This window comes from Cydia fagiglandana, chromosome 4 (assembly GCF_963556715.1).
Source record: "Cydia fagiglandana chromosome 4, ilCydFagi1.1, whole genome shotgun sequence".
In the NCBI taxonomy this organism is placed as follows: domain Eukaryota; kingdom Metazoa; phylum Arthropoda; class Insecta; order Lepidoptera; family Tortricidae; genus Cydia; species Cydia fagiglandana.
The window spans coordinates 2,823,486-2,846,698 of NC_085935.1; the positions used below are offsets into that span (position 1 = coordinate 2,823,486).

At 36.0% G+C, this 23,213-nt stretch overlaps 2 protein-coding genes across 3 annotated transcripts in view; both read right to left on the reverse strand.

Annotated features, from left to right (window-relative positions):
- Positions 1 to 5,271, reverse strand: part of LOC134663536 (adenylate kinase isoenzyme 1-like) — a 28,384-nt gene extending 23,113 nt beyond the window's left edge. The window contains exon 1 of one of the 2 annotated variants that reach the window (XM_063519933.1): positions 5,128 to 5,271. In XM_063519933.1, coding sequence (XP_063376003.1) covers positions 5,128 to 5,130 — 3 coding nt within the window. In that variant the 5' untranslated portion in view covers positions 5,131 to 5,271. Of the gene's footprint in view, positions 1 to 3,247; positions 3,362 to 5,127 lie in introns of those variants that run through there. The other variant, XM_063519932.1, reaches the window with a different exon arrangement.
- Positions 5,272 to 7,190: 1,919 nt separating this feature from the next.
- The window catches only part of LOC134663393 (uncharacterized), a 46,020-nt gene continuing 29,997 nt past the window's right edge, over positions 7,191 to 23,213 (reverse strand). The window contains exons 11-17 of the mRNA XM_063519756.1: positions 23,024 to 23,143; positions 18,051 to 18,181; positions 16,680 to 16,896; positions 16,174 to 16,338; positions 15,070 to 15,202; positions 14,336 to 14,496; positions 7,191 to 13,384 (exon numbers count right to left, since the gene is read on the reverse strand). Of these exons, the coding sequence (XP_063375826.1) occupies positions 13,262 to 13,384; positions 14,336 to 14,496; positions 15,070 to 15,202; positions 16,174 to 16,338; positions 16,680 to 16,896; positions 18,051 to 18,181; positions 23,024 to 23,143 (1,050 nt within the window). The 3' untranslated portion in view covers positions 7,191 to 13,261. The remainder of the gene's footprint in view (positions 13,385 to 14,335; positions 14,497 to 15,069; positions 15,203 to 16,173; positions 16,339 to 16,679; positions 16,897 to 18,050; positions 18,182 to 23,023; positions 23,144 to 23,213) is intronic.

A 23,213-nucleotide genomic window follows, 5' to 3' on the forward strand; every position in this document is an offset into this window, starting at 1 on the left:
TTATATCGATTACTTGTTAAAATGTATGATACGTTGCTATAATTACTAACAAAATCCGTCTTATTTGTTTACATTATTTCATTTGTCTTTTCTATTGAACTCCACTTTAAGCAGAATGAACGGATGACATTTTAACATTATTGATTAAAGTCATAATTATTATTTGTTTGTCCTTTCCAGATCTCGGCACCATTAGGGTCCCGGACTTTTGGAAGGCGTGTGTGGGGCCGAAACCAACAGCGCAGATGGTAGCTACTCTGAAGAAACTCCAATGTAAAAATGTCCAGTAAAGTTAAAATGCGAATTCCCGATTTACATATAACTACTGGTTGAAATACCTGCCTACGGCCGTCACTGCAACAAAATCGTCAGCAAGTACATGCACGATCTCGATAATTCATTTGTCACGGATTCTCGTCCCGAAATATCTCGCTCGTTCGCCACAGACAATGTTCTTACACCTTATGTTATGACCAAGGCGATTCAATTGCCTGTAGATAATTTAGACATTATTATTTTTGGCATTCGTATACCAGAACTATACGTTACGTACATAGGTACGTAATCACAACTTCACACTTCTGCGTGGGATGATGATGACGATTGATAAACACTATCCTATGTCATTTCTCGGGCCCCAAACTATCTCCATACCAAATTTTATCTAAATCGGTTCAGTAGTTTAAGAGTGAACAGGTGTCAGACAGATAGTTACTATCGCATTTAATAATACCTATTAGTAGAGATGTACGGTCGAAAGTATTATTTTATGACCCATTTGGTACTTTGTCACAGTGACAATCAATATGAAAGTCGCTAGAGACCTCATACTATTGTCACTGTGACAAGGTACAATACAATACAATACTTTTTATTGCACACCTCACATTACGAAATGGGTAATAAACAATAACGTAATATATCTCAGGACGGGCCTTACGGGCACTAAAAATGGTACTAGTTCAGCAGTGTCACTCACGAATTCGAGCCAACCATGCAATCTAACGCACCTATTTGCGACCAATCGCTTGATGCAAAGTCATCAACCAATCGCGTTGAAGCGGTGTCACACCGCTGTACTAACCCCATTCATGCTCCATTCTTATTGCCCGTAAGGCCAGTCCTGAGATATACCTAATACGTCAATGGTCATAAATTAAAAATTCAGTTTGTACCTTTTTTTTTACGCTGGGAATAGTTATTTGTACAACAAGAGATCAAAGTTTGATATTTCTTCGAGTGCTTATTTTGAGTCCCGTGCAAGCGAAAGATTCTATAATAGATTCACGAGCGTAGCGAGTGAATCTAATTTAGAATCTTGAGCGTAGTAAGGGATTCAAAAGCGCACGAGATGTAAATAACTTTGATCTCGTGTAGTACGCAAAATTTTTCACCCTAAGCAGTGAGAACATACTTAGAGGGACATAGATAATAGAACCCAAGTATATCGAACGTGTATTAGACCCCGCATGTTGAAATGACATTTGACTATAAAGGTCACTTGAATGTCATTTTGTCAAAATGACTCATTTTGCTCACTGTTTTTAAGAAGCAAAGGACCCTTGTTCGAGCTGCTGAGGTGAAAAATGTTTTTACGCATCCCGTCTCGAGGGGAGCAAGACGGGTATGACGGACTAAAGGGCGAGGACCTACTACCGTCTAAAAACCCAACGAGTGTCATAAATTTAAACTTCCGTTTATACCTACTAGAAACGGCTGAATCGATAGCGATCGAACGCTAACTACTTACTAAGCACTGTTATTTGTCAAAAGACGAACGTAAACCACTTATCGAGTCCACGAAGGACATATTAGGTTAGTATCGATCGAAACGAGAATTAGTAAGTAATTAGCTATTTATTACTAGCAAGTATTACTACTTGCTAGTAATAAATAGCTCTGAACCGAACCCCTAATGTAAATTTTATTCAATAGCGTGTATAACGTATGTGTTTGCGTTAAGTCTCATTTTGTTAACAGCGCGCGGACGATTAGGAAACTCGAAATTCCATTCAAAATGACACTTAACGCAAACGCGTACAGTACGTCATGCACATCACGCAAAATGAAATTTACACGAGGGGTTCTGTATATTTTTTAGAAATAATTATCTATCATAACATAGTATATAATTGGGCCTTTGCGCAAGTAAATGTAAAAAATAATTCACAATATAAGGAGTTGTGTAAGAATGTAAGTTTAAAGTAAATAAAAAACCGGGCAAGTGCGAGTCGGACTCGCGCACGAAGGGTTCCGTACCATAATGCAAAAAAAAAAACAAAAAAAGCAAGTACTGACCACTCCCGACGTTGCTTAACTTTGGTCAAAAATCACGTTTGTTGTATGGGAGCCCCATTTAAATTGTTATTTTATTCTGTTTTTACTATTTGTTGTTATAGCGGCAACAGAAATACATCATCTGTGAAAATTTCAACTGTCTAGCTATCACGGTTCGTGAGATACAGCCTGGTGACAGACGGACGGACGGACGGACAGCGAAGTCTTAGTAATCGGGTCCCGTTTTACCCTTTGGGTACGGAACCCTAAAAAAATCTAAAATAACCTTATAACTTAGCCTTATACCCTTTGGGTACGGAACCCTAAAAAAAATCTAAAATAACCTTATAACTTAGCCTTATAATTTTTTTTATGACAATGATACAAAAACTTATTGATAATAAAATGTGTTTTTATTCTTATCAAACTGCACAACGGGACTTAATCGCGTATTTAAGTTTTAAGATTTACCTCCGACGTTTCGAGGACGGCGTTGTCCCCGTGGTCTCGGAGAAGACCTGTTTTTATTCTTATTCTTATTCTCATTTGAAGTTCTATAAGTACGGTTTTGAGAGTATTCATTGCCGCTCAAACGCTTATGATGTCAGTAGTAATAGTGAGATAGTCATACAATACCTAAACAAACTTTGGCAAACCAGCTATGTCACTAAAAGTTATGTTAAACTTACTTATTGGTTTATAGAAAAAGGCGGCAAATTTGAAAAATGTAGGCGCGTGAAACGATCTCCCATACAAAAATTTAATTTCGCGCCTTTTCTACTGACAAATTAAATAGTAGTAGTAGTCTACAAGCATTTCATAACATATAAATACACGCCGATTAGCTCATAAATAAGATTTACGTGTATGCTACGTCTACGTGCTCTACGTAAGTAGATGAAAAACCAACAAAATTACGTTTTACTCTGAAATTATTGTGTTTTGTAATAATGTCTACTTATTTATATACCTTGCAACGAAGCTTCAAATTCTCCACATCAAACCACACTGTTATTATAAAAATGATAACACAAAACACTTCTCTAACACCATCTAGACGAGTTTTCATTTAACACTACTAAATATCCAATCACATTCTTATTATGCTAATCTTGAAATCGTGCGACTTCTTATTTTGTTTGGATTACCTATACCATTATTCTGAAGGGCGTTCTCTTGTAAATAAACAGATTTTGTGCCAGTTGGCAAAAACGTACGGTTGCGATACAAACGCGGTCACAACTGGATTATTTTGGAGAAATTGGGATGTGGGAGGGACCTTGGCAAGGAAACTCGCATTTAGATAAAATTTGGAAGGTTGAAGACATGAGCTACGAACTTTGAACTCTATGATACTCGTACTTTATTTTTAGTTTAATAATAATAAGCTGTTTTCTTTATCGGGCCAATTGCACCATCCCACTAATCCGGGGTTAACCGGAAACCTGAAGTTATCATGGTTACCAGTACAATTTGACACTGGGTTAACGGTTTAAGCGGTTAACCCTGGGTTAGTGAGATGATGGAAATGGCGCTAAGTATTCTGATCGTAGATATTAAACTGGTATTAAGTGAAATTCATAAGTACATGTCAAGAAATTTAACACATTCATTGCCACTAAGTGCGGGTTATGGGTTATGCTCGTAGCGCGTAGCCACGTTTTCGCCGTATGTAGCGCGTAGTCGCTACGAACAGTGTACCCGACTGTCGGGTTCTTGCCCCTGAATGTGTTATATTCAGTACCATTTCGTACCTGGTCACAGTGACAATAGTATGAGGTATGAGGTCCCCTCTGTATAGGTATTTAAATAAAAGTAAACTATTTAGGTATTTAAATAAAAGTAAACAAATAATTTGCACATTTTCGGGTAGTTATAACATTTATTGGTTAACCAGCCAAATACGAAACCGCCTGGATCTGTCACTGAACGACTTGACTTTAACCTACATTATTGATCATGTAATGTTTTCATTTACCATCAACTGGCTTAGTGAGTCATTTGAGGGTAGATTTTGTTTACTTCTTTTTTTATTATTTGCATTGTTTATAATTTATACTTTAAATACCCAAAAATACAGACTATAGTCCCTAGCGACTTTCATATTGATTGTCACAGTGACAAGGTTCGAAATGGAAATTAAATTCTTTGACTGTACTGTTAGTATGAGGATTGATGAAAGATTGAATAAGTGTGATGTAATGCAATCTTATCGCATCGCAGGCAATCTTGATGCACGCGATATACCTACAAACATAATGCTGATTTGAAAAAGGTATAGTAGGTACCTAGTCATCATTAAAAGGTTTCTTTAGATTATAACATACTTAATCTACGCATACAGATGACGTGATCATTTCCATTTCGATTTCACTTTGCCTTAGAGCCCCCAGTTATGATATTTTAGATAAAATATATAATGACCTACATCGGTTATAGGCTATATTATGTGTCTGAAATTTAAATACTTAAAGTATTTTTTTTTAATTTTAATCGTATCTAGTATCTACCCATAAAATACCCATTCGTCTGTTTATCAAAAAAAATATCAACGCTGAAGCAGTACAGACGTTAAATTAGCAAGAATACGTAAACTCAATAAAAATAATAAAGTATTCTGGCTTAGCGATCTCTACCTTTTTATAAATACACACATTTCTCTACATTGCACCCATTATCATAAATATTATTACGTCACACGAAGATCTACACTAAGCCGCTGAAAATTTAAATCCACTGTTATACAACCCTATCTATTTTCACTAACTTTTATCCCTGTTTAATCTCAAAAAATCACCCAAATCTGAATCTACATTCACCAAATGAGCAACTTTATTTCGTAATACTTACCATTTATATTTTTGAATTCACCGCGTTCTTTTTCAAAATGGCGGCACGCCAACGTCCGTATACCGCGAGCGATGCGGGGCGACTGCGGCATAGGCGCGCTCGGTCAAGGCCGTGGAAACTGTGCCAAACAACCAATAAGCTACGACTGACAGCGCGGGAAATGCTGAAAGCACGCTCCTCAAAAACGGAGCGCTTAAACTTGATTCGGTTAAATTGTGTTTTTTGAAAAACTAATTACAGCCAGCCTTTTATGAGTGTAGTATGATACCTGTAGTATGATGCTTTACGCACACTAGCGTCCCTTCCCCTCCCCCTGCCGCAATTTGACACTTTTTTCCTAAAATGTGTACTTTCCTCAAAAAAATGTTAAAAAACTGTGAACCCGGACATATTTCATGCAAAAAGAAGGGGGTTGCGTCAGGGGGAGGGGAAGGGATGCTAGTGTGCGTAAAGCACCATACCCTAAGGTATCATACTACATTCATAAAAGGCTGGCTATAATTAGTTTGTCTTCCCCATACATTGGAACACAATTTAACCGAATCAACTGCCGTATTCGTACTTCAAGATATTCACAAGGGACGACACGTAATAGATCCATTCTAGATACGTTATAGTTTAGATATCAACTAGCTCTCTTTTGCAGTGCAATTCGGGCAACCAATGTCACTTTTACGTTAGATAGAGTAAGATATCTATTAGATGTGAATTGGATCTCTAATTCAAATCCTGTGGAAATCGTTCAAGAGTATCTCCAGAATCGCGCAAATGTCAAATTTGACAGGTTAGATCTTAAAAATATTGTTATCGTATCTTGGTGATGTTTAAAAGATATCTAATAGATGTCTATTTCGAAATCCGAATCGGGCCCAAAGTGACGAACGGCCCGATTCGAACTTTAAAATACGTCAGTTAATATATCTAGAAACGATATGGATTAGATATGTCAGTGTCAAACGTTTTTGTTTGAAGAAACGTCACATTTGACACTGAGATATCTAATTTCTAGATCTATTAATTGACGTATCTTAAAGTTCGAATCGGGCAGTGAGATTTCTATCCCGTTTAGCCTCCTGGGCCAATTGCATTAATCATTAACCGGTTAACCGGTTAAATCTGGAGTTACTATGGTTACCAGGACAATTTCACACCGGGTTAACGGTTGAACCGGTTAACTCCAGGTTAGTGGGATGGTGTAAGTGGGCCTAAGGGCCACATGTACCATCCAGGGTTAGTCACTAACTCAGAGTTAACCGTAAACACAGAGTTAAATTGTACTGGTAACACCGATCTTAACCGGTTAACCCCGAGTTAGCGCCACTTGCACCTTTCAGGGTTAGCCCACTAAACCGGGGCTAACAGCTAAAACCTTTTGTTAGTTGCGTTTTTGAATTTGGAACCTTGACTTAGGCCCACTTGCACTATTCCACCAACCCGGGGTTAACCGGTTAAACCTGGAGTTACCAATGGTTACCAGTACAATTTGACATTAAGTTAATGGTTTAACTGCTTAACCACGGGTTAGTAGAATGGTGCAAGTGGCCCTTAATCAAAGTTAATATTACGTTTTGAAATAAAGCTTTTATAAGGGCCTCTGGGACTCAGGAGGTTAGAATTTATAATATGCTTTTTTATACAATGTGTATTTAACCTCTAGCTAATAGTTATTGTTACTAATTTAGTACCTACCCTATTTTTTTTAATAATATTACAACAGGTCGACTTTAGGTTTTGATTCGTTCTATTAAATAAAAAGCGAAAACATACATTCTTTAGCTGCCAATTTTGCTTGTATGTTTGGACTCTACCAGGGTAGCAAAAAATCTTTACCTATTTTAAAATGTTCCCAAATTATAGCAGTAAAAGAGTTACACTAGTTAGCGCGACCTGCACCATCCTATTAACCCGGGGTTAACCAATTAAATCGTTGACCCAGTGTCAAATTGTACTGGTACCATGGTAACTCCAGGTTTAACCGGTTAACCCCTGGTTAGTGGGATGGTGTAAGTAGGCTTTTGAGTATAGGGAAGTAACTTTATTTAGATACAATAAAACTTCTTACGGTACATAAAAAAGTGCTCATATATTTCAAATTCTTAGGTAAATAATTCTAACACAATGGTGTTTAAGTCCTAAATAAACGGCACTTGGACATCACAGTGCTTTACATAGTAGTACACATCTAGCACTGGATAAAATGAATTAAAACTATAATTACGGTCGACTGGGGCAAATGCAACTATGGGATTACTGCGTCTATTTATTTGAATTATTTTTCAAACAACGCGAATTACAAGAGGTCCCGGCTCCCTTCGACGTCATAAAAACCTGAAATACTTGAAGAATAATAACCTCCTCCTTTTTTTGAAGTCGGTTAAAAGGTAGGTACTATAAGAGGGAGTTCCGACCAATCGTACTCGGGAAATAATTAAAATAAGCAACAACACCATAGTTGCATATATCCCAGTTGTTTTTATAACTTATTATTCTCGAAAATTTCTCTTTTATTAAAAAAAAAAGTGTACATAGTATTGTTTAATTTCAATTGTTATTATTTGATCATTATCTTTCTAGCGTTGTACCAGCTTTTATAATAATTGTTTTTATTTCATTAAGTTTTAATGGTTTTGACCTATATTTCAACAGATCGATAACTTCATAAACATTGTTAACAATCGAGATTATTTAGTTTAAAAACAAAAACAGATTTTTCTTAATGATTTGTTGCGACGATGATTCAATATTAACGAATATGTATTTGGAATCAAATTATAATTATATAAATGCATTTAACTTCGCAATAGTTTTAAATAATATCATGAATAAAACGTTGAAAGGGCTTTACTGTAGTACGAAGGTAAAAACAAAACTGAATTAAACTTACATATTTCGGTTTAAGCCGGTACTGATTATTCACTTTAATTTTCATTTTCTAAATTTTTTGAGAAAATAGCCGTTTATTGTGATCAAGTAATTAACTTTAAATTCATAAATAATAGGTACGATTACTGTGTGTTGAATTTTTTTGATTACTTACATCTTCAGAGTATTGAGTGTTTACTATTTTCATATACTAATAAAATACTACTTACGTTGTCACAGCATTTGTTAGAGCATTTCGATACATATTTGTGTACGTTTCATATAAAATAGTGCGTTATTTTATCGCTGGGCGATTCAACTGGGATTTTTTTTTATGTACCTACAAAAAACTGCAAAAAGAACAGCCCAAATGATTGCGCGATTTTTTATACATCGACAACAGAGTAGATTATTATGAGAATATCAATACTTTCAGGACGCACTCTTTTATAAGTAATATAAGTAAAGTATACAATGTATATACCTACATGTTGCGACTGTTGCGTCTACGCACAGTTTACGCTACACAGCGGGAAACAGTTCTACGGACTACGGCGTAGCTCGCGTAGCACTCCTGCGCATCGAATGAGCTCACATTTCAAATATGAAGATTTTTGAAATCTTCATATTTGACGTGTGATTTGAAATCTTCATATTTGACGTGTGATTTGAAATCTTTAATTGAAATCACATTTCAAAAGCGATTGTGTAGGTATTTGCCTTAATAATAATAACAGAGACGGCAGATTTAATTTTTATATTCATAACATTCTTTGCACAGGCTACTGCGGGTCAATATTTGCACAGACTGTACTTTTTGGCTATTATTTGATAAAATAGGTGGATGTAAAATAAGACAATATTTTTACACAGTTTCAGACAGTAATATACATCCCCAGTTGAACCGCATAGCAACAGTGATATCATTTGATCTAAACTATCTATATTTTCTATTTCTAATCTATATTGGCCCCTTTGTGTACTTATTATTCTAACTACGTGATATTTAGGTACTTATGAGCTATTTTAACATATATGTTATGTACTAAATCCTCACAATAAGCTAACGTTACAAAAAGCGTACATATAAGAGTTTTGCGACATCAATTCAACAAGAGAGGGCACCACTAAAATAAGTTAGCACTTAATATTATGATCTGAGTTTGTAAACAAATTTTATTAATTAGTAAATGTGCAATTGATATACCTATTTCAGATTTTTATATTGTATTTTCAAATAAATTTCTAACAAAAAAACCTAACAAGGCTTGTTTTATACATAATTATAATTTAAATCTTTGGAAAAATGGAAAAATCGGTCATTTTATTTACATAAAGGAAAATTTAAACTATTCGGCTTTTATTCGCCCCTGTTTCACCAACGTGACAGGTGCGACGAATTGTAAAATCACTGTTGCTGACGTCACAGGCATCCATGGGCTACGGTTACCGCTTACCATCGGGCGGGCCGTATTCCTGTTTGCCACCATCATTGTATTATTAAAAAAAACTTTATGATATCGGAAAAAAACAGATATTTCTCTTGCTAAGTTTATGACAATTGTCACAAGAAACACTACAATTGTCACGAAATTCCGACATATAACTCATTACCTGTCAAGAATTACCTACAATTCTTCTAAATCTTTGACAATTGTCAGAAACTTCGCAGGAGAAATATCTGTTTTTTTTTCGATATAATAAAGTTTTTTAAATAATACAATGATGGTGGCAAACAGGAATACGGCCTGCCCGATGGTAAGTGGTAATCGTAGCCCATGGATGCCTGTGACGTCAGCAACAGTGATTTTACAATTCGTCGCACCTGTCACCGATGTGAAATTGGGGCCAAAGGGTGACTTAGTCAAGATGACACTCGTAATGTACCGAAAAACGCAAATCATACTATGTGTTACGATGTGATGTTAAATTAAAAAAAAATGTCTATTAATTTTTTTGACGTTTTATACAGACGATTGTCACTTTGCTAACCCCCTGACACCTCAAATAGTTAATGTAGCAAAACTCTTTTAAAAAACGATGCCGTCAGAAGACATTCGCACGCATTTTACTGGTGTCAGTTAAAATAAACCTGTAATTTAGGGATAAGAAATGATTCTTAATTTACTTAATTTAAGTAATAACAATAATAGTACTTATTAATAAACGTTACAAAACATACATACTTGTGTACCTACTGTTACCATTACAATAAAAGGAATATGTTTTAATTCTGCAATTAAATAACGAACATAATTATTATGTATCTATAGGAATTTAAAAAAAGAATTATCTACCCTCAAATGGCTTTTTAATCCAGTTGAGGGTAGAAGAAAAGAAAACATTACATGATCAAAAAATGTAGGTTCAGTGACAGATTCTGGTGGTTTTGTATTTGGTTGGTTAATCAATAAATGTTATCGGTTATATAGGTAACTACCCGAAAATTTACAAATTATGTGTTTACTTTTATTTAAGTACCTAATAAGGTACAGAGTATAATTAAGGTTTTCGCTGTAGAAATTATTATGTTTTATCCTTATTTTACTTTCTATTTTAATTACAAAGATGTATAATGAGTATTTTTGTAGTATTTAAATTATTTTATAGATTCACATGATGTGGTACAGAATAAATAGTTGTACATTTATCTAGATATTATTCCTGTGGATTTCTTTAAATGTGATGAGTGATAGCTCCGGAACCAAAAGTATTTAGAACATTATCGTGAATACATATTTATTTATTTGAACTTTATTGCACAAAACATAAAAATAATGTGCAAATGGCGGATTAAATGCCTAATGGCATTCTCTACAATCTCTACCAGTCAACCATCTGGCCAAACAGAGACATGTAAAAATGGTGCAAGGAGAACAGAGGAATGAGGATGTTGCATAGTAAGTACATTACTTTACATGTATGTGATAATTCTGTATAAGCTGTAGAATTTAACATTATTTCATTCTTTAATTTAAGACTCATTCTTCCACTTTTAACGGTACATTTTTAAAGCCTAACCCAAACTTGATCCCTTAAATACTTAATTATTTAATAATAACTACTTAATCATTTAAAATCTAAAAAATAGATCTTGCACTAAGGCACTTATGTATACATAGTAGTTTAGTGTGCGTCTTGCTTATGACTATAGTATAAAAGAATTAATATTAGACTGGTCCACAATTTACACAAATACAACATAAAACAGCTTAAATTAATTAACATTATAATTAATAATATCAAATAGATATCTACTTTATATCGTGTAATAATATTTTTTGGACGTAATAAATGTTTAGTGGCGAAAAAAAATTAACATTATAACATACACATACCGGATGTGTCCTATAGTATGAGCAAAAAATTAAACTGTAACTAGGCTGTACTCATGTACTGACCAACATTTGTTTAGCGACTTACAAACAACTTGTGTTTTGATTTTTAGTACACTTAAAATTTTATTCTAAGACGCAATGTAATGTATTGCGAATTTTGTTATGTTTAAGGCGTGACAAGCAACATCAATTACAATGATAATGGCGTACATTGAAGATAATATTTAATTTGTATAAAAATAGGAAGTCTAGTAGTAGTATTTCATAATTTTTATAAGTTATTGAACAACAGTGTCACTGTTTGAGGAGTACAAACTATGTTTTAATTATTTGCTCGTGTTACAGGCCACACCCGGTATATTATTTAGGAATTGTTAATTTTATTTATAGTTTTCGTCATACTCTGCCAGATTCATAGGTTCATACCGAACAACTTTCACTATGGGTGCGTATGGGCCCTGAATTCGATATTCCAATAAATAAATGAGTATACCGAATACAGGATGGGCCAAAAATACGTTGCAATTTTTTTACTGCGGCACATTATTGATAACTTGATAAGTTTAGGTTTAAGTAAGTTTAACAAACTTTTGCGTTTGTGTATCAAAGCTAAAGTAATATTGAAGATAATGCATATTTTTTTTATTTAAATGATTGTAGTTATATTTTTAATAACATTTTGTAAAAAACGTGTAAGTAAGAAAATATTCCTTTTTTTTTCAACGTGTTATTGGGCTACCCTGTAGTTTATGATAAACAACCTTTTTTTTTCGTGATTGCGAATTTGGCCCCTTAGTATAAGATATTCAGATCAGGGGCCTATTGCATAATAAAATACAAGTTTATACTATTTGTGATTATGTAAAATGACTAATAATAGTAGCTCATATTTTATTACGCAATCCGGCCCAGGTTGGTTATTCAGTATCATCTAGATATTCGATATTAAATATATTTTAAAAAATGTTTTAAAATATATTTCACTTACAAAGTAGGTAACATAATTCAATAATAATGAAAATGCGTGTTTTGAATAATATTACTAGGGACATATTAATATCAATACATTTAAAAACACCTAAAATCATATAAACAATCAACTTTTAAAAATAATAACAAAGTTGCCACTTAAACTAACACTTTAGGGTCCTTAATTTATCTTATATTTAATAAAATCTTTAGAAATCCTTTATATTAATTTTAATCTTACATCTTATACATATTCGGCACTTCACCTCTTGCGAGTTCTGCACTGGTATTATATACCTTACTGCGTTGGGATAGAGCTTAGAATAATAAAGCCTAGAAAACTAATCCGGGCACCTTTTAATTTTTTTTAAAGTCAGTTAACTTCCGCTGATGCATGATATGATGACGTTATCCACGTGTTAAATAAAAGTGTTGTTTTTATGGCCAGTCCAGATGGGACAATTTTTCGCCCCATCTGATTAAATTGTCTGATAAAATCAGGTGGTGTGGACGCAAAAATGAAATTGGCTTGCCGATCCCACGCCGTGATTTGATTGTAAGATTATGACCGATCAAATGGAGGTGAGGACGCAAGACTGCCAAATTTCGAAACTAGTATGGATATTGAGCGCTTGAATGTCACCATAAATATAAAATTGGGTATTAAATTGTGCACGTGTGGACGTTATAGATGAGATTGAAATGAAACCAAATTATTTTCTGATAAAACGGCCAACGTCTAGACGGGCCTTTAGATGTAGACAACTATGACCATCATAACCATAGAGATTGCCTATTCGTATTATTAGAATCTTAACTTGATTTATTATATACAGATATCTGCAATGTATTAACAATCGCTTCCACTCGGTTTTTGTAAGAGAGACAGAGATGAAGATAGCACAATTTTGTCTCTACGGAACTTCTAGGCTTCATTATTCTGAAGGGTAGGTTATGTTTTCGAATTACATGTGTGTATTAAGGGTCATCACCTCTCCTGAGCTCTGTTCGTATAGCCTTCGGACCTCATCGTGGGTCATTTGGGACACAGTTGGGATTTTCGCTACGTTGTTCATTATAGGTTTTACCTGAAAAAAAAAGGAAAATATATATTGTAAGTGGGTGAATCAACTTTTTCTTGTCACTAGTTGCCATGGTTACGGTGTCCTGGGTCACTCTTAAATAACTTCGTATTTAAATGAACCAAACTTGAATTTTTGGTAGTTATAAGGCCTTTCCATAATGGGACATCTACTAAGCACATGCACATGCTAAACTAAGCATAAGCTAGAACACGGTACAGCAGCTCTTCTAAGAAACTATGCTACTATTCTCTCCTGGCTGATGGGACAGAATAACAACAAGAAATAGTTGATCGACCCAAGTACGTAGTCAAATCTGAGTCTAATATACATATTTTTTTTATTTTAGCCTTTTATTTCTTTAATAGTATAAATAACATTAAAAAAAGTATATGCTAGTCTAGGTTTAATAACATCGGTTTTATAATGTTATTATATATATAACATCGTGTGACAGGGACAACGTATTAGTATTGATAGTGTTATATTATGTTGTCCCTGTGTCACAATGTTATATAACTGCTAGTGTAAGCGCACCATTATAACTAAGAGCGTATTCACATTGTACAAATGTACACGGGGGCTGCTACTTGGCTAAAATTATCGGAAGCGCCCTTCCGATATCGGATGTCGGAAGGTGGTAATTAGGTAACTGCCATTTGCATTAAGTCCGCCTTATTTGCATTATCTATCATTTTTAGTGTTCCGTACAAAACTTTGTTTACGGAACACTTATGGGATCACTTCGGTCTTGCAAATCAGTTAAATACGTTTTTTAGTAATAATGATTTATTATATGCATAAATAAATATAATGAAACACATATATATATTACATTTTACTTCCTTCCGACATCCGATATCGGATCGGACAATGTGGAAACGCTCTAACCTAAAGAATAAGTTCTACCCTTTTTTGTGAGGATTATATAGAAAAACATCCATCTGCCACACATACCTTATTATTGGCCATCCCAATGAACCCGTTGCCTACGTTCCCGTTGGGAATGGTCCCGTTGCCCACGTTCCCGTTCCGTAGGCCTCCGTTGGCGAAGCCGTTGGCTAGGCCCCCGCCCATTCGGGACATGGCGTGGGTGAACTGTTGCATTGATGACATGTCTGTGAAAGAAAATCAAACAGTTTTATATAAATAATGTAAAACATGGAATAATGTAAAATATTTCGATTAGTTTAAATTACCCTTGCATTGCATGTTAATTATAAGATGTAATAATGTTTTGAAAAGATGTGTCCCGCCGAGTTTGGGATATTGGGATACCCTCTTCCAATTGAGGGGGGATTTAAATCTTCTCGGGGCAGAGGTGTACGATTGGAGCCGGTAAAGGTTTATTTGACGTTCATAAGCGCATTGTAATATGCCTACTTGAATAAACTATTTTTTATCTTTTATCTTATATTACCCCGCAGTCTAAAGTGCCCCCCTGCACCTTATCTAAATAGAAAATATATGTAATAGGATACGCTGTTTTGCCGTAACAGGCCATACCTAGTAGGAGTACATTCCTACTCTCTTCCTCTAAGTCTAAGGAGAGTTATTTTCCTGTGACCGTTCGGGCAGCAACAGAGGGCCTACTGCTAACCACATTCAACGTGTTGCCACTCTGTCGTACTTGTAAATTCGTACGTAAGTGTGACAGGGACAGTCCCTCTGTTTAGTGTAGATTGCCGTACCTGATTTGGGCGTAGGCGGCATCTCCGTCGGCTCCGGCGGCATGATCGCTATAGCCTCCGCTTTCTCCATCTCCTCTTGAACTACTTTCATGAACTCCTGCTGCACGTCGGACGAGTCTGTGTCACCATCCACCTGTACCACAGAATAACTAATTATACACGGGAAACGAATTAATAACATCAGCAGGTGTATTATGGATGGCTTTGTCCACGTTTATCCACGTGATAAAATAACTGTCACTTTTTAACACCGCGGGATAGAAAGTGTCGGATGACGATTTGACCATACACTGTCACGTGGACAAAAACGACCATCATATCCGTGTAGGGCATTTTCACTTAAAAGTGTACCATTTACTTTTTTTCGAAAATCTATAAAATTTTGAGTTATTTCTACTCAGAATCACGAGATATCGATTTAAGAAGAAAAATAGTGTCCCAAAAATATGTCAGTTTTGTGACGGATTTTCACATACATTTTGTATGGACCGTCACAAAACTGAAAACCAAAATTTGTATGAAAAACTGGGGACACTTTTTATTCTTTGTCTCATTCAATAGTCCTCGTGATTCTGACTTAGATTTTTTGAGTCTAAATAATCCATAAGTTGGTGGTTGTTCGAAAGAAAGTACCTAAAGGATTTTTCCTCAATTTAAGTTCCTGACACATCTCACTTTCTATACTCTACTCTCTATACACACAGCCAACATACTATTGAATCCATTGAGTTAAAATGCTATTTTGCCAGTATACATATTAAATTGGCATATCTTCTTTTGTCCGATTTTGATATAGTACTTACTCAATTTTTTTTCTCCTTATTTTAGGTAACAATTCAATCACTCATTACCTAACCAAGCGACTATATAGGCGCTGGATAAAGTATGTAAAACTCACGATAACAAGCCGATGATGCTGGTCCAGGGTCTTCAGCATGGGCAGACTGAGCTCTCTGAACACCTCGAGGCGCCGGCGGAACGCCGCCACGGAGTCGTCGCGTCGCCCGCGCCCGAGCTGCAGCTTCGAGCAGCCCATGAGAACCGTGCGCGGTGACACGCGGAACTGCCGATACACTGCCGATAACTGAACTGCTGATAACTCACGATAACAAGCCGATGATGCTGATCCAGGGTCTTCAGCATGGGCAGGCTGAGCTCCCGGAACACCTCGAGGCGCCGCCGGAACGCCGCCACGGAGTCGTCGCGTCGCCCGCGCCCGAGCTGCAGCTTCGAGCAGTCCAGCAGAACCATGCGAGGTGACACGCGAAACTGCCGGTAGAAGGTTCATGGTAAATGCGATGGATATAAAGAAATAAATACTATAACGACATTCTTACACAAATTGACTAGGTCCCACGGTAAGCTCAAGAAGGCTTGTGTTGTGGGTACTCAAATACATACAAAACATCCATGACTTGGGAACAAATATCTGTGCTCATCACACAAATAAATGCTCTTACCGGGATTCGAACAAAGGACCATCGGCTTCACAGTCAGGGTCAGTTTTGCAATTAATTGGAAGCTTCTTTTATTCCATTAATTCCATTATAGTTCAAAATTATATCTGATTAAGCAGTTTGAGATCAGGAGACTATGGTCGATCTACCCACCTCCTTCTGAAACTGTTCCATCTGCTCCAAATCCCTGGGATACCCGTCCAGCAGTAGCCCCGTTCCTCTTCCAGCGTCCACGACAGCTGTTCGCACCAGCTGCGTCACCAGGTCCCGCGGAGCCAGCTCGCCGCCGCTGATGGCGGTGCGGGCTAGCGCGCCGTCGGACGCCGGCCCGCCGCCCGCGTCGGCGAGGGATCGCAGGCGTTGGCCGAGGCTGTAAACATCAAATTTTAAATGAAGGGTACGCGGAAAGAACATGTCACAGGGTACACGGAAAGACACTCATTGAAATAAATGTCATATACTAAGAAAAACCGGGCAAGTGCGAGTCGGACTCGCGCACGAAGGGTTCCGTACCATAATGCAAAAAAAAACAAAAAAAAAGAACAAAAAAAAAACGGTCACACATCCAAGTACTGACCACTCCCGACGTTGCTTAACTTTGGTCAAAAATCACGTTTGTTGTATGGGAGCCCCATTTAAATCTTTATTTTATTCTGTTTTTAGTATTTGTTGTTATAGCGGCAACAGAAATACATCATCTGTGAAAATTTCAACTGTCTAGCTATCACGGTTCGTGAGATACAGCCTGGTGACAGACGGACGGACGGACGGACGGACGGACGGACAGCGAAGTCTTAGTAATAGGGTCCCGTTTTACCCTTTGGGTACGGAACCCTAAAAAGTGACCAAGGCCTCCTGTGCCCCAGGCTGGAATCGAATCAGCATTCTCTGCTAATTCCTAGAGCACTGGAGGCCTTGGTCACTTTTTCTTAATATGTGAATTTTAATCTCAAAATTTAGAGTTCTTAATGGACTATTCGTTATAGCTTCTTACCTCTGTCATAAATATAACTACTTATTTTCTGACTTTAAAAACACCTGAACATGAATATAATATGGTTAATTATGTACATTGTACATTGTTCTTTTCAAACCGCGATAACTCAAAACGTTGCCAGAGTGACTAGATTTTGTTCTTTCCGTGTACCTTTCAGATGCTTAAGATGCTTTTTAACGGCGAGTATTTGAGCGTTTTAACCGCTCATAGGTTGTGCTACTATAATAAAGTTAGACCAAGAAAAGTCTACAGAGATTTTGACAGCACACGCAGTTCCAGTGTTATTTATACGATAATTTTATAGAAGTTTGACGTTTAAAATAACACATGCAATGCGTGTCCTGTCAAAATCTCTGCTGACTTTTTTTGGTTTAACTCGAAATGTAATATTATCCTGGTCATAGCACCAAATTGTAAAGTACATCTCAATGAAAGAAGCAAACGGCCGAGATATATTAATTCAAAAAATAATAACTATACGAATTATCATACAAGTTGTTCGAGAAATTATATTTTCTCAACATTACCTGAAGTGCGTCCATCCCGGCCGCAGTGACACACATCGCTGGCACAGCGCTGCCTTGTTGCTCCCCGGTCCACCCACCACCCACAAGATGGCGGGAGTAGTTGATGCGCCTTTCACTCTTATCACTTCAGCCTGGAATGAAGGAAAACAAATTAAAGACAAAGATTCAGCAGGAAGTGAGAAATAAAACAATGTACGGAGAATTTGTAAGATAGAGAAGAGAAAGCTTTGAAGAGAAAGAGAGACAGAAAAAAGACAATATAAACAGTAAGCTAAGACGACAGATTTAAGACAATACAATACGTTAGGTATTTGATCAAAGAACAAGAACACACGTCTATTAATTTCTGACTACGCCAGACAGCAAAGTTATTTACAAAGTAATGGTCACCTTTGGTCTTGAAGGGCGCGGGTCGAGATGTTTGACTAAGTGTTTAGTTGTGGCTTAGTTTAGTTTTAATTTAATTTAGTATAAAGTTATTTTTTATGTAATTTATTAATATAATGATTGAATATGTTTAGGAATAAGTTTTAATTTGTAATAGGCTAAGTTGTATTGATATTGGTTTATCTGTATTACTCATAATTGCATAAAGGAAAATAATCCACCTATAATTAAATTTACAAAGAACACACAAATAGTGTTCAAATGAATTTAAAATTATGTTTACCACATAACATAAGCATTCAATAAATCAGTCTTATTGAAAAGTTGACAGTAGAAATAAACCGTAGGTATCCCCATTTATTCGATACATACTTACTCGTATCATAAAACTAAAGCCAATCTGATATAGTTAGACCAAGATAAGTCTGCACGTGTTATTTTAAACGTCAAACTCCTATGAAATTATGCCGTATGAAATATAGGTTTAAGTCCTTTGACGCCAACAGTATTCTTTCTCTTGAAAAGCGACGTGAAATTAAAGACCAAACCTTCTTGTACAAACTTATAAATGGTCATATTGATTCTCCACAATTACTCTCTAGAATATCATTTCGGTGACCCGTCTTTCGGACGCGCTCCGCAAATCTTTTTGCTATACCTATGACTCGTACAGTTTATGCTAAAGACAGACTACTACAGTTGCCTCCAGAAACTCGCGAACTAAATTGACATGCGTTTGACAAATAAAATGATACCAGGAATAGCAAAGAAAAAATAGTCAGGGGTATATGTCGATAAAATGATATCGATAAGTAAGATGCACGTATTACCCATGTGATAATTATAAAGGGGTCACAAACTATTTCGATTTGTATGAATGTGACGAGAAAAGTGGTTGATTCGATTGTAAGATTGTGACGTTACCCACAATCAAATCAGGAGGTGCGGATGTGAAACTGACAAATTTCAATGTTAAGACGAAACAGGAGCTGAGTTTTAAATATTTTAGGTAAATATACCTATCTCGCTAACGGAAGCGGCTCCTAAAACTAGTGCGATAAGGACAAGGCGAAAAATACTGCGTAAAAATCTCAAAAATAGAGGTTTCGTACTCGACTGTTTCCTCTTCCAAAACTTAACCAATCGTAACCAAATTTGGAAATCTAAATGATTATGAAATTATCTGTGCCGGACCTTTTGCTTTTTTGGCTAATTGATATCAGTTTTGAATACTACACCTCTCATTGCGGCATAGTCAATGAGGCCATTTTGGCCATTTTTGAAAGGCTCTATAGCGCCTTAAAAAACAAAAATATCGAAAACAGATATTGACAATATTAATCTGTGTTGAAAAAATCATTGCTCTAGCATTAAAACCCACGGAGAAAACAGTCGAGTACCTACGTTTGTATGGAGATAGGACATATGACTACTCCTGTTGGCTCTTAATATGCAGGATTGGGGGCAAGTTGTTTATATCAAGAGTTCGCGGTTGTCGCCATAAATCTAAAATTGGTGATTTAATTTTATACAATGTGACCAGGAGATGAGATTGATCGATAATGAAAGTTAGACCAAGAAAAGTCTGCAGCGATTTTGGTAGCCCACGCAGTGCAACTGTTATTTAATACGTCATAATTTTATAGAATTTTGACGTTAAAATAATACTTGCACTGCGTGGGCTATTAAAATCGCTGCAGACTTTTTTTGGTCTATCTGTATTTAAATTCTGACCCAATTGTCAACTTGAATGTCCAGTTTAGGGACTGGTCTTCGTTACAATCGAAGAAATATGGATCACGGAGACGATTTAATTTTTACGTCCACACCACACAAAATAAATGAGAAATCTTATCTTATGTCCCCGTCTGGGTCGGCCTTATTTGTATTTTGAGCCAAAATCGCTGTTTCTATGTTATCACCTACAACTCTAGCTGTAAGTTTTCCTAACAAATAAAATAAAATATTTATTTAATTACCTACAATCTGTTATTCCAATATCCTTGTAATTATAAAATATAAAATTGCACAATGTTCGAAATACCAAGTAACATTTGTAAAATAATTTAAATTACTTAAAGATACATTTTAACTGACCGCGCAACAGTAGCGCCGCTAGCGGTGAATTCTCGCGATATTCTCTAATTCAAACTTTTTTGAAAATATCGATATGAACAGCACTGGCCAAACTGTGGTATCATTTGTGCACATTGACCTGTCAATTTAGTTCGCGAGATTCTGGAGGCAACCTTAGTTAGAGCATGTAGAAAGCATAATGATAAATTTGACGACTCTGATATATTTAACATGACCTTGAACCAATTTGTTACTGCAGTTACTAATGTTAATAAAAATGTCTAACTCCCAATATTAATGTTTTAGGCGTAACCATTAGCTTAATTTCTCTTAAAGTTTAAGTCTTAAGCATCTCTTTACTTTAAATTAACCTTTTTTTTTGTTAAATTTTTATTACAACACAACTTAATATCTAAGTGTTAATTGTCTTTTCTGAGCAACTGAATTGTTATTATCTATAAGTGGAAACTGTTTTGGCCAATGTAATATCTTAACTGATTTGTTAATATGTGTAATATTCGCTGTTTGTTTCCCTTTAATAAATAAATTAAAAAAAAAAAGTATGATAACATTTGCACTGCGTGTGTTATCAAAATCGTTCCAGACTTGTCTAGGTCTAACTCTACTACTGTATTCAACTAAAAATCGTACCCAATAACCTTCTGTCGACTGTAAGAAGTGATAAATGATACCTTTTGTTACACTGTCTGAAAACTTTTTTTACGAAAATAGAGCAACTTGAGCTATTGTTGCAAAATTAGGGCGAAGAATACAAAAAGGCGGCCTACGTGCGATAAGCATCCATTATGCTAACAGGAATTAATACAGGTCTATGGAAATAAATTAAATTAATAGTATTAAAACATTAGAGTTGGTAACTTATAAGTTATAGTTGCTTATAAGTAAAGAGTTAAGGGGTATCCAGACGGGACTGACGAAATCAGTCGATTTGTTCAGGAAAATAGTTGGTCAATCTCATCTAGCGTCCACACGTACACAAATTAAATCACCAATTTGCATTCTACGATGAAAATTGGCATTTTCGTGTCCGCTCTTGCTGCATCGGGGAATCAAATTGGTATTTGCGTCCGCACGGCCCTGTTCGATCGGAGAATTTCATCAGATTGGCGAAAAATTGTTTCGTCTGGATACAACTTTATTAACTGGCATAGGCACATCACACACGAGCTGTTTTTTTTTCAGAAACAACACTCACATTCTACGTTTTTTTGCCAAGTCTTTCTCCGAGACCACGAAGTCAATAGGCCATATTCAAGTTTATTTATACGTGATTAAGTCCCGTTTTACTTAAAATACCTAAGTGAAAAACATTTATTTTAAAGTACAATACCTTGATTGTACTTTAAAATAAATGTTGGTATTAAATATCAAAACGGGCAAAGTGACAAAAATATGTACATAATCTTAACGTATGGGCAGTAAGGTCGTGTATACATATTGTTGGCACGTTGTCCGATATGTAACACATTGAGTGTACAACTATCTAAGTAAGTAGATGCTATTTCTAACTACTCCTAAGAGACAATGGCTCCGATAAACATCGATAAGTTAGACAGTAGGGAGCGTCGGGTGTACACCGTGAGTGGGTCAAGGTCTGGCTTCTAAACACATGTTTTCGAACATTGTTTGGCCTACAAAGATTCCTTATAGGCTTATTTTATCTTCATTTACGATGGGCACTTTCTGCTGAGACGGACTTATCAGTAAAAAGTGTCAGATAAAAAAGTAAATGGAATATTTAAACTTAAACCCTAAATGTAGATACTAAATATACATAAATATTAGGGGACATCCTACACAGATCAACCTAGCCCCAAATTAAGCAAAGCTTGTACTATGGATGCTAGGCGACGATATACATACTTATATAGAAAAATACATACAGGGGGTCGATTTTTGAAATTCGACCGCTCGATTTCGTGTATTTCGTTCGATAGTATCTCCACTACTTGGCATTTAAATTCTACTAATAGAATTGAAAACGGGTGGTCAATACCAATAGATTCCAAATTTCTATCGCTTAATATTTCAAAAATTAGTATATCGCTGTTTTCCACCGATTCTGAGTGACGAAATCGAGCGATCGAATTTCAAAAATCGACCCCCAGCTTGGATTTCGGATATAACGACGATGAAGGGACCACCGAAATTTCGTCGTTATATCCGGAAGTCGTTATAGTATAGGCAAAGGTAAAAAGATAAAGAAATATGTATAAATTTAAGTCTGAAACGTGAGTACCATCACCCACACAGTTAACTGGACAACGGTGGACCTTATGCCTTTTGTAATAAGGTCCACTGATGTACAGTTAGAGGAGTGTTGCTGTTTGATGTGATATGTGATGTGGATTATTTATTCAAAAAATGTTAAAAACGATTGGAAGGACAAACACACACACACACACTAGTGCAAAAATGACAAAACGAAGAAGAGTACAAGATAGGAAAGAGAAGATAGAAAAGAGGCATCAACACCACAGAAAACTAACCTTAGGGCTAACCATTCTGGGTATATCTCCGTTGCCCATATGGGCCATAGGGCCCACAGGCAGAACTTCGGGCCTAGGCTCCTCTCTCTGGGCGGGGCTTGGTGCGCGTTGTGTACCCATCTAGCCAGGGATGCCAATCAGAATGAGCAATCATGAATTTTGATTTTCGCTTGTCTTATATGGCACCCAT